The following is a 13,092-nucleotide window of genomic DNA, read 5'->3' as shown; positions in this document are numbered from 1 at the left end:
CGTCGACGTCACTTCAGAGAGCTGGGAGCTTCAAAATAAGATGAGGGTTGGTCTACTACTGTAGACAACTAAGTATATGCTATATTCTACATGCTTTTTTTTATGAATTTTTATGTTGTAGAGTTGTGAAGTTATTTTATCAATGGAGAAATTGAGCAGCCTTGCTTTGTTGTCTACAGTAGTAGATCAACCCTCATCTTATTTTGAAGCTCCCAGCTCTCTGAAGTGACGTCGACGCAGCTTTAGCTGCAGAGAAGCTATCAGGCTTTTGTTGATAATAATTAACTCCTGGACTATTTTCAAACTCCCAAATGGATCGTTTGGTGAGTACAGACCATATTTGTACTACTGTAGAAGTTTGGTGTCATGGCATGTGATTTTAGTGTGGTAATTTTGGAGATACGGACCAGGATCCATTAACCCTTGTACGAAGCTATTCGGGATAACTCAGTAACTTGGCTGATATTCAGCCAATATCGAAAAAACTGCGGGTGGGCTACTTGGCTGGATATCACGGTTCAAATGACCCCAGGTTGAATCTACTCCGGAGTATCACTTTAAGCCCAATGCTGTATCGTTATAGCTGGTGTGGTTATTTACACTCATTAGCCATGGTAGAAGTCTATAGACTCATTAAAATCATGCATAAACACTGGGTAGTTTTGTGGATATTTGATGTCCAACAGAATGTAAAGCCAAAAGACTTTGCGACAGTTAGCTGGGTTTGGCAGTAGTCCCATCAAACAGTTCGTCGTTGGCCTTCTTGAAAGCTTTGACATTGCAGATTTATCTTAAAGATCCAGTCCCAAATATGTATTTAGAGACAAGGTTGTGTGTTGGTTTTAGCCTGGAACAAAAAAGAGAAACCTCTAATCAAAAAACTCCTCAATATTCACATGTATAATTAACACATCTTGTCTTTCTAAGAGCCACACAAACAAATGTGGAAAGGACCGCATTAGAGTGAAAAGGAGTATTTGCCTTTCGATTTCCAACACTATATTTAGCAAAATCATCATGCCCTTATTTGATTATCTGAAGAAATCAAATATGTAGGCTGATCAACAGTGATCACTCATTGTCCAGGATTATGTTGAGAAACTTGAATCCAATTTAATCAAGTTCCATACTTTAAATCAAATTTAAGAAAAAAAATTAAAAATACAAGACAAAACTGATCGACTGTAGCTAAACATTTCACTTTCACTCAGGGCTTTCAGACACAGTGACAGTTGCCTCAGGAAGGAGGACCAGAATGCAGGACACCAAAAAAAGCTTAGTCAGATTTTCAGAGTTCAGTTGAGAGCCACAGATCAAACACAGGGAGGCAGTCATAAGCAGGTGGGCCAAAATTAAATCTCCAAAAAACAAAACAAAAAACCGAACACATGTAAGATGTTAGGATGGTCTTAAAAAGTGACAAAAACAATCCAGCAGTGCGCAAAGAAAATCTGGGAAAATATATGAAAAATACAAACTGTCTTTTCACACCATTAGATCATTTAATTGAACCCTTATCTGCAGGCTATGCATAATATTCTAGACATGTACTTGGACATGTAAAGATCATGCAGTCTTGAAAGACGAAATTGTGAAACCCCCCCCCCACACACACACACACACGTCCAATACATCTTTTTTTTACAATCCATTCTTTAAAATTTATCAGATGACAACATTTTGGTGGGAAGTTTCAGGTAGTACAGTGTCCATCATGGGACAAGAACTGTGACCAGTGTAGTCAGAGAACTTTAACATGTAAACCTATCTCTGTACCTTAATTCTAACCCTAATTATGACTTTGTAATTATGCACCAACCTCAACTATTAGTGGTAGGACTAAAGGAGAAGAGAGGACAGTGTGAAAGATTGTTCAGGTCAGGATTTGAACCAATGATGAGATGGCAGTTGTATCACAGTAGAGAACTTGAGAAAAGGAAATATATAGCTACTGAAGAAAATTTTAACCTTTTTTTGGTTCAGCTGAAATGCATTTTCGTGGACCAATATACATATTTCACTATCTGTACATCTATAGGAAAAGCAAAACCTCCTTGATGTAAAGACTAAACATTACATTTAGACTCCAATATGAAAGAACATGTAGGGGAATGATTTGGAAGAACAGCGTAGAGCCGATACCTCTGGCTCGGATGTTCACCACATGTCCATGATCAAACAACATATAAATGGGTTGCAGCAGACATTTTAGTTCCCTCTACGCTCACCTTACACTGAAGAAGAGAAGAAAAAAAAAAAAAAAAAAACTTAAATTAACAGCTTCAATTGTGAATTCAGTTCATCCACATGGACAACATGTAATTTAGAAGTTGAATAAACAGAGAAAAAGTACACTCCCATAATCAAACCAGAAAACTAAATGGGAATTGCAGATTGCTACAAACTTGTAGTCTAGATTAGTCGGTCTACACTTTACACTCAATTACTTGGAAAAAGAAAAACAAATAGCCTACTGTTAAAAAACAAAAAAAAAACAAAGACAAACTTTTCAGATTGATTGCATTTATGCGAGTCACTGACCGAGGATAAAACCAGCTGCCAGAACACACTTTGAACCTGAAGGACAGTGACGCTGTAATAGAGTTGTCAATTTATTTAATTTTTGGTGTGCATTTTACCACAAACATGCAATGTCATTTCCCTTAAGGTACCTTACAAAACCTGAATCCAGAGACTGCACTGGCCTAGAAACAGCAGCCTGTGTATATCCTGTGCAGCCTATAACGCAGAGATACTAGATGTACAGCGATCCACAAGATGACAGTTGATCTTCCAGTTATCACCAATTTAACTTGGTCTTATATTAGGAATAAAAGTCTTCATTCTATGCATATCACCTCAAGATGAGTAGGGACATAGTTCATTGATGTTCAGATCCTGCATGGAACATGTTCATTATTCATTCTAAGCATATTTAATATTTTGGTAAGCCAATTCTGGAGCTGGGATTTGCCTGTTCCAGATGGTGGATGAGAAGAGACTGCTTTCAGTGTACTGTGAGGTCCCATTTTGGGGTCTGCCTGCCTGCTTGGTTGGCCGCTACCAATGAACAAAACTAGTGTTACAACAATAAGCTGAAACAGTTCTATGATGCATTAGCACAATAATGGCTGCAGGTGTACTTATTTACAGCTGAGCTCAACCTCCTATCCCAATATTAACACCTTTCTGAATGTATTCACTTCCTCTCTGTAGCACTCCGCTGTTTCCATTTCTCACTCTCCCTTTATTTTCCACCAATTGTTTCTGAATGTGGCATGTGTGCATGTTCTTTGTGCAGTTCTAGTCCTTTGATGTGCAGTCCTTTGTAATTTCTGCCAAATTTGACAAGCGAGTAAGGAGGTAGTACTATGTCTCATTACAGCCTGGAAAATGCCTGCATCATTGTTTTCCTAACAAAACAATATGTTAATCTGGTTACTCCATGAATATCTCTGAGATTAATTAGGGATTAAACAATTTGATCTGGGGACAAGACCGCTGTGTGAACAAAGAATTATGGTGCCACAGACCCCAGATAAACAACAAAACACTCACTTAACGTGTGCCGTTGCAGCATTCATTATTTACCATGAGTCACCATCTGCAGAAATATATTTTACATGCAGTACACACAATGGCAAACGCTGCAACACACAGGAAGCTGTGTTCCAGTCCACATTTGTGCGCAGTAGAGGATAAAAATTAGAGGAAACACATTTTTCTTGACACGTTTTTATATTTTTAACATTTGGTGTTGTAATCATAACATTCTGATGCTATGCTTTTGAGTACAGATCACCATTTGTCATCATTGGTGCCTTTGTGTGATTTTAATCCCTGGCTGCATATCACAGCTCATTTTAAATATGAATAAATTAAATCTGAAGTCATAAATATAGCATCAAAAGTTGAAATGATATGTTCCAGTGAGATGGGAAACGTACTGCTCTTTGATAGCGCTTCAAAAGTGTTTCAAGCCATTTTAATGCTAATTTTTCCTGTAAAAACCATACTGCTATATTTTGAAAAGGCTTACAGATAAATTATTATATTTTCAGTTTTTATACATTCTTTTCAGTAAGAATTATTTAGTATATTCATGCAGAACACCAGTTAAAGAAATGTCGCAAGTATTCAAAAATGTAGAAAAATATCATTAATGGTTCTCATTCTGCAGAAGGAAATAGTCACTGTGGCTGACAATTTTTGTAATGTTTAGTCCAGCCAAGCTAACCTCCACTTGTGCTCAGCAATTACATGACTGAAAAGTTGTGGCTTGTACAAGTTTGATGTCCTCACACAGTGATGTAGTTGTAGCAGTGTTCGTGCCAGCTCTTTGCTTTAGAATTACTTTGATAAATGCAATATGTTCTACAGATAAAGGCAGTGAGACAGCACAAATACAGCATTGTACACTTACTACCAATATGTGTAAGGTATTAGAATCGAATGATACTTAATGTCAAAATGGAAAAATACTTTGCATAAATAATTCAACCCATTTATAGGTCATAAGTTACTGTGCAGAACTACTGTCAAATAAATGTACTGGCATAAGATGTAATAAAGTAGAGATATAAAGAAACCGTTTACATGCGTTGCTCAGGTTCCTAAATTTAAATTGTAATCCATCTGCTGTCTATGGCGTCATACTATGTCAACTCAAAAACAAAAAAGAGGATTCACTGATGTACTACCAAACCTAATCATGAAGAACACAACTACAGATATTTTGCAGTCACTTTAAATTCAAACAAACCAGTTCTGACAGAAGCGAGGCCAAGTGGGTTCCTCTGTTACCTGCCATCTGACACAACCAGAGCATGACACACACACACTGATGCTTCAATAGACTCAAAAACCAACTTGATCTTTGCTGTCAGGAGTAAAAAAAACAGAACGCGCTTACAAGGAATTCAGATCAGACTTATTCATGTGCATCTTGCTGTAAAGATGTCCATGTTTCTTTGCTGGCTCTGGTGCTTGAATATAAACTGACAAACAGCCGCACTCAGAAGGCTGTTTTTACCCCTGAAACCAATGAGTGGAAATGAAAAGTAAACTAAGTAAATTACTTAATCACTGACCAAAAGAAGAGACCCTCTGTCATCAATTTTAGCTCATTGTGACCAAGTAATTTTTTCTGAAGGAAAAAAAAAAAAGTGTCCCAGAAATGTAATATATGATAAAAATGAAAAAACAAAACACGTTATGGATTCAAGTATCTACCATTTGTGAAAAATAACAGAACTAGAAAAGTGAATGGGGTCAGCAGGGAGTCTACACTGAGGAGGATTATTTTGGATTAGACCAGACAAACTGGAACTGTGGGGACTCAGGATGTCATTTCTGCAGGCCCAGGGAATGTCCCCTCTGCTAGGGAAAGACTGCAGCCTCTTTTTCACTATCAGCACCAGATTTTACTGTAACTACTGGTCTGACTTGCTGTCCTGTGCCAATCCTCTGCAATTTTACTGAAGGAAGTACATTTGTTGAAGTGGTCTGTGGATCACTGAAACCAGGAAAACCTGACAGTGTTGACAGCATGTATGCTGCTATGTGAGAAAATGCCTCCACAACCGCCTAGATTATCGACTCCCTGACAAACAGACCACAGTTTGAGAGACTGTGTTAGACAGCAGAACAGGAGCATCACAGAAGGTTTCTCTCACAACTTCTCTTCACTTTGTATACCTCAGACTTACAGTACAATTCCTGTCATCTGACTTTGCACTTATGAGCTGTGACAGTTGTGGACAGGAGCCTGAGTACAGGGAACTGGTTGACCAGCTTGTGGCATAGTGTGGGAACAATCACCTCAACTTGAACAAGACTAAAATTAATTTAGAAGAAATGAGCGGAACACGATTTCCCATTCTGGGAGACGAAGAGGTAGCATAACGGTTTAGCTGGACAACAGACTAAACAGAAAATGCAACACTGAGAATGTCGGCAAGAAGTGACGGAGCAGAATTTATTTTTTGAGGCAGCTTAGGTCCTTCAATGCTAGAAGTAAGATGTTTTACATCTATACTTTTGTGGTCAAGAGTGCAATTCTCTTTGCAGCCATTGGAGCAGCAAAAATAATTAAATAAAAAAAAAAAAAACTGCATCCCTGCCACAGAGCGAGTCATATTTACCAAAGAAAAATTAAAAAGCTGCTCAACATTAACGACAGTGTTGCACACCCTCTACATAACAGTGATCAAACTAAAGTATGTTCTGTCAGAGGCTTCTTCAGTTTCACAGGAGCTCATTCCTGCCAACCTCAATAGGCTTGAATTATGACTTTTAACAAGGACTTCAATCAATTTTGTGGTGAAGCTGTTAAACTCATTTCAAAATATTGCTTATAGTGTTTTTTTTTTTTTTAGTAGCAGGTTGGGATTGCTTGTCCTGACATAAAGGCAGTTTCTTCTCAGTGTCAGCGCCAAAAATGACCTCCATATTTCTCCATTTCAGGATTGCATAACTACATTACAGCAAGAGTTCACAAAAAGGCATCAGGAGTTAAATGAAAAAAGCAATGAGTGATCATCTTGTCATTTTAAAAATTTGCAATTTAAACTACTCCAATTAGCCTCTCCCCATCACCTTGATTTGATTACCCTGCAGTGCTCTACCTGCTCTGTTGTGATGAACTCTTCCCTCATATCTGCAGGCAACGCCACTGATTACATGTGCTTAGTCATTCGGTAAGTGACAAGCAGCACACAAACCTACATCCAAGCATACATGAACACACACAAGGAAACATTCTTCATCCATAAGGAGAAAATAGCAACTGTAAGTGCAGAAGTCTGTACTTGAGCACATTATTCTTATCAGACCAATATTCCTTTCTATTTACGTTGTAACAGAGTTTAGTATAGATTTAACTTCTCTACTATTGAAAAGAATGCCATTGATTTTTATTTTTATGTTCTCCTGCAGCATTGCATCTACCATCAACCAGCATATATATATTTTTTTTTTACAAAGATAAATATATCCCCCATCTTTGCAGCAAGTAATAAAGCAAGACGCTAGATTGAAAACCTGTTCAGCCACTTTCACCTAAAAATGAATGAGTGAGGGCGTTCCTACGTGATCAAAGTTACAATTTTGAGCCGCTGTATCTGCTTGGATACAGAGCTCATCAGAGAGCTGCGTGGAGGTGAAGTGAGCTATGATTCATGGTCTTGCTCACCACTGAACATCTTTGCCATGTGAAATTGCCTAATAAATATGCACTGGATTGCGTGGACTAGACATGACTGGAATTTATTGTTGATAAGGAGGCTGAAAAGCTCACAAAGACAAAAATAAATCACCTTTTGAAGCCTGCGTTACCTATTAAACCATTTAAATAAATACATTAAATCAGACTGAATTGTTTTTAAAGCTGTGTAGACCACTTTTGTACAGTTGATACACTTTGTACAAATAAAAACTGAACTCTTTACAGGAGTTTTAATAGATAATATAAACTGTGAAATATAATTTGTGTAGTTCTACAGTAAAAGGGGTCATTTAAAGGTGGGGTATGAGATGTTTTCTGTACCCAAATCATTCTTGTAGGTCAGGTCCCATGATTCATAGCTTGCTGTTCACCAAGAAATCGTGACCAAAATGTTCACATGTGCTGTGCTTTCTGTTCAATCTTCTACAATCAACAAAGCAATGGACATGAATAGCTGCCATTCTAACATCGAGTCTGTGCAATACCTCTCATAGGCTACTGTTGTCTTGGAAACAAACTGGATTTGGACTACATCTTAAAAACACAATTACATATTGTCATAATGCATAAAAGCTTGAAGACTTAAAGAAAAATGAACATCTGACAGACCAGATCTTTTAAATATCACATTTCTAAGTGGGCAACTTACTTCAGACATTATTAGATTATCATACTATGATAATCATTTGAACAGAAGAGTTATTCTAAACTAGGTAAACAAATGTTGGCATTGTTGGCCCGTTTAGATGCATTTATCCTTTAACCATGTACTATACTGGACAAATATTTCTTATTCATAGATTGAAAATGCATGTGCTGCAGATTTTTGAAGCAGCACCCAAACCTGAGAAGTTTGGATACTGCATCTAAGGGCAGCAGTGAAACCTCTGAGCTCTTTCAGGGCATGTTCCAGCAGCTCAGAGGCATATGGAAAAAGGTATTTGTATGAAAAGCATGCCAAGTAAACAGGCCTGCAGTTCAACAGCTGCTATTGTTAGACTGGAAACCACCCAATAATAAAAAGAAATATCCAATTTGCTGGAAGTCACACACACACAGTCCAGCATACAAATATACTGCATTCCATTTTCTTTGCTTATCTTACACACACACACACACACACACACACACACACTAACACACTATTCGTGAGCAGATGATGGTTGACAGGTTTAAATTCATGCTGGTAATTGTGAGTCAACACAATTGGCTCTTGTGAACAGCATTGAATCTCCTCACTTTAATATTATCTGCATGCTGACTAGGGAAAATATCTAGAGAAGAAAAAGAATAGTCATTCATCTTCAAGCATCGAGTTGCCTTAAAGACATTGGACCTTCTCCTCTATATAAATGAGAATACAACTAAATAAATTCAAATGGAATTAGTATTGAATTCATTAGCAAAGTATCAAAAATATTAAAATTGCAGAAAGAACAATCATGCATACATACAGCCCCCCCCCCCAAAAAAAATAAAAACATTAAAAAGGAAAGAAAGGGAAGAACTGGATTGAAGTCTTTCACCTTTCATTCTCCAATTGTGTAGCCGATATGGCTCTCTGGAGGGATGCACCACTTCTCATACCAATTACTCCTCAAGCATTGACCCAGTCGAGGCTCTCATGTCCTCCCATTATTTTCCCTCCAAGCTCTCAAACAGATCTTTGTGCTGTTAAAAATCAGAGCATAATATTTTGAGTCTCAAAAGTTTTCAAAATGAACGCAACTTGTGTGTCTCTCTCCCACTTTGTGTTTGAGGATGATCGAGTCAATCAGCAAGACAAATGGGAATGCAGTGTGGGGCATAGACATTTCATCACAAAAAAGCCTTTTGAGTGATAGAAAACACTAAATCAGCTCAGCAGTACAGCCAAGTTTTGACCCAAAGAGGCACACACTTTACTGAAACTATCATTTTTAATCAGCGTGTGTTATAGAATTTACTTGATTTCTTCTCAAATGCAAGTATGAATGCAATTTGGTGGATATGATAGATATCACGCCATTTAGTCAAAATAAGGCTTACGTTAAATATGACCTACAAAACTGATGGATTGTGTCTTCATCTCTCTACACTTAAAAGGTTCATTCAGTTGTGGTACAATGTTACACAAACAGATTTATTTATTTAGGGTTGTTTTTGTCCCCTTAAAGTGGGTCTAACAATGATTTATTCATGCTGAAATGCTACATGAAGGAAAACAGCAAAGTAAATCATAACTACAAAATAAATCTAAGTGACTGTTAAGCCAGGTAACAATGTGTCATCTGCTTTTCACTTGAAGTAACCTTAATTGCAAGATTTCCAGGTATAAGGCAGGGTAACATCCATCTGCAGCCGTTTCTCACTTTCCAACTCCTTTATCCTTCACTTATCTTTTTGCCATCACAATCAGTTCTTTGTCTCTCCTACACTATACTGTATGTAGTTTTCCTATTTCTTTGGATTTCAGTCTCTTGATACCACTTCTCTCCAACCTGCATCAGGACCTCATTTATCAAAGTCAACAGTGGCTGTTGGTATCTCGTTCCTGCTACACCTTGAGCTTCTTTAAACTAAGATTTTTAAAGCCTGATGGACTGTACGTATTCAAATAATTTGGCATGAGTTCACCGCTTGAATATAATGTATTTTGTATCTTTCTAGTTGAAATCTTAGTTTGCCTTTTTCTTATTTCTTTTTCCTCATCATCTACAAGGGAGGTGAAATATTAATTCTATCCAATACATTTTAAAAATCATACAGGCATTTTATCTGCTTCTTTATCTGCTACTGTCACAGGGAAAAATGGTGAGTTGAGAGACTTTTCCCTTTTCTGTAGCTCCAAAATACATGCGATACAATTGTCCAACACAAGTGCAATGGCCTTTACTCAGATACAGCTGCGGTACAATGCAGATTACCAATATAATATTTGATAAACAAAAATACTGCAGTTAATTCACAGAAACTATATACAAGTATCTTGTCTTTCTAGGTGAGGTATTAAGTTCATTCAAACAGTCTGAATCCAAACTCTCAGACAAAATAGATTACAAAATATATACGATATTTAACTCACTCTGTATACAATCACTACTCTGTTAAAGTGAGACAACACAGTTGTCCATCTGAGTGATGCACCAAAACTACTTTGTTAGGGTTTGGAAAATGTTGCATGTTGGGCTTCTGAACTACCAGCAGGTACAACATGTACCTACTTGCTGCTTTGCATTGCTCGAACATGCACATTTAAGACCTATAGAATTGTATACTAATGAAATATGCTATAGGTTGACCCAGGAACAACTAAAAACTTGCAATCTTACAATTATCGAGTAGTTCAGCGTCATAAAACAAGTTAATATTTAAAAAAAAAAAAAGTTTCTTCAGTTTAAAGTAGTGTGGGGAATACAAGATCCATCCATCCATTATCATTTAATTTTATTATTTTGTTGTACCTACGATAACAAAGATTCTAATACCGATCGTTTACTTATCCTCACTCGTACTACGAGTGGATAGATTCCCCTCAAACACAAATATTGAAGAGAGTGAACCCTTAAAAAACATCAAAAAGTTTTCAATCCAAACCTCAGTTTACTTCTCCAGTAAGCTACCTATGACAGAAGTTTAAGGCTTCCTGCTGACACCAGCACAAACTGAGGCAGAGTTGAACAATAAATATTGCAGTTTAAGGTAAATTCACTCCAAAATAGTGCCTTTATCAGACTTCATCTCTTCCTGTCAACTAGTGAGGCTTTTCCTCAGCAGTGAGCTGAAAATATTCACCGACTTGTATAATGCAAATGACTATGCTGCACTTAGATTTTGTTTTAAGTCAACATGAACTTGAGCTCACACTGCAGCACTTAGAAGTAGAAAGAAAAACTCTCTTCCATTACAAACAAAACCTACGGCGAGTTGAAATAATTAGCCAATTTTCCCTTTTCTTAATTTTTCTTTAAACTCTCCACCACAGAATGTATTTTAGTATACATGATGAATAAGATTTAATTTGCAACCGATCTATTTCTTCCCTTTTTTAAAATCACTTTTGTGAGATATACACTGACAGACTATATCGATTTCTGTCAGACAAACTGTATATTCTTTCCCCTTTCACAACAAGGTCAGCCATAAAATATCCTTAGAATAGAATAAAATCTCAATTCTCATATTCACGTTTGTGCGACACTTTAAACACCAATTCATAATTTCAAAACTAATTGTGTTGTGAAGAAGAAACATACCAGAGATCTGGTCCTTAAGAACCCAGTAACTGATAGTTAATGAGCCATACCCTCTGTCCACTGAGACCAGAGGTGGCTCAGCTGATGTCTTCTGTAACATTTGAACTGAATTCTTTAGTAATGATGAATCACAAATCTACATGTGCATGTAGCATTATTTTTTTGTCTAGGTTGAAGTTGATTTTAAGACCCTCTGGGAATGAATTTAAAGTCACTGCAATGCTTAATTATGCAAGAAAAACAACTAGGATTTAGACTTTAACTTTGGTTGCTGCTGAAATAGACAACACAAAGTAATAATTCTGTCTCAGACATTTGAGCTGTGAAGGTTCTTACCCTGTGGTCATAACATCATTTGGATAACTGTAAGAAACATAACTGCTTCCTCAAAACTCTGACATCTGAATAATGCACACACCTCTGTATTCTGATTTGTGAAGCCTTCCCCTGAGGTGGTCTGATGACTAAGCCTGTAAAAACACAGTGCTCTGAAACACTTGCAGTATGTACAGAAGGAGCTCTTAAACCTATCTCACAGCACTCTGTATGCACTTGTTTGAAATCAACGCGAGTCAGAAGCATCACAAATGGCATTCAGGGAACTCTACCTCTGCAAAAGTACCATTTTGCTCTGAAATATTCTGAGATTACCTCACAACTACGTCTGTTAAATAATGACCGAGGCCAACGGCAGTCATTACAAGCTCACTTTCAGCAGCACCAAAACATCACAAACTTAAGATTTTGACACATCAGAAAGATATGAGTTTGTTTATGCTCTTACCTTTCTGTAAACAATCATGTTGGGAGAGTTATCATCTGGGTCCACAATGCTCATGGACCTCATGGACAGCAGAGGGCGAGATGGCTTGCCAACCTTCCTTGGCTCCTTAGACACTTCATCTAGTTTTGTTGTCTCCAGAGACCTCGCCAGTTGCTCCTGCTCCTCTTCTTCTTCTTCCTCCTCCTCCTGCTGATGATGCTGCTGCTCCTGAGGTGCCTCAGCCATCATACAGTTTCCCGTTCAGTAGTCTTTCCCTACGTCAAGTTATCCTCTCTTCTCTTTATGTCCTCCTGTGCTCTCTCCTCAGTGTCTGGAGGTTGCTGTAAAGAGAAACATAGAGAGATTAATTGGACCATACAACTCACCGCTGGCCTCCCGTCTCCCATCAGTCTTATTCTCAGTCTTCTGTCAGGAGGCACAGGAAGGATGTAATTGAGGAACCATAAATTCTCTTAATTTTCTCCGTTATCTCTACCATTTCTCCCGGGCCACCATCATTTGAGAATATAGTTACATCGCGTGCAAGCTTTTTGTTTCTTGTATCCCTTGGTTTTTAAACCATCTCTATATATAGTTACCTGCTGTTCAGCACACAGTAAAACAACCTTGGTTACCATTGTGTGGGTTTAAATGCATGTACAGCATATAAGAAATTATTTAAAAAAAACTTTGAATCTTTGATATGCGTTTGTGAAATCTGATCAAATGTCCAGAAATTATTATGTGCTGTACAAACAGACAATAATGTATCTGCTTCTTCACTCAGCTTCTTAGACTTTTAGACTAATTTCCCGATTTTTTTACGAATATACAACTGAGATGAAGGAAATAATAAATAATAAAAACAT

At 37.4% G+C, this 13,092-nt stretch overlaps 1 protein-coding gene across 2 annotated transcripts in view; it reads right to left on the bottom strand.

Annotated features, from left to right (window-relative positions):
- Window positions 1–13,092, bottom strand: part of rgs6 (regulator of G protein signaling 6) — an 83,736-nt gene that overhangs the window by 60,770 nt on the left and 9,874 nt on the right. For both annotated transcript variants that reach the window (XM_075459606.1, XM_075459607.1), the window contains exon 2: window positions 12,245–12,564. In XM_075459606.1, coding sequence (XP_075315721.1) covers window positions 12,245–12,472 — 228 coding nt within the window. In that variant the 5' untranslated portion in view covers window positions 12,473–12,564. The remainder of the gene's footprint in view (window positions 1–12,244; window positions 12,565–13,092) is intronic.

This window comes from Odontesthes bonariensis, chromosome 24, assembly GCF_027942865.1.
Source record: "Odontesthes bonariensis isolate fOdoBon6 chromosome 24, fOdoBon6.hap1, whole genome shotgun sequence".
Taxonomy (NCBI): Eukaryota; Metazoa; Chordata; class Actinopteri; order Atheriniformes; family Atherinopsidae; genus Odontesthes; species Odontesthes bonariensis.
The sequence above is the reverse complement of the archived record's forward strand: the minus strand, read 5'-3'. Positions and strand labels throughout refer to the sequence as shown.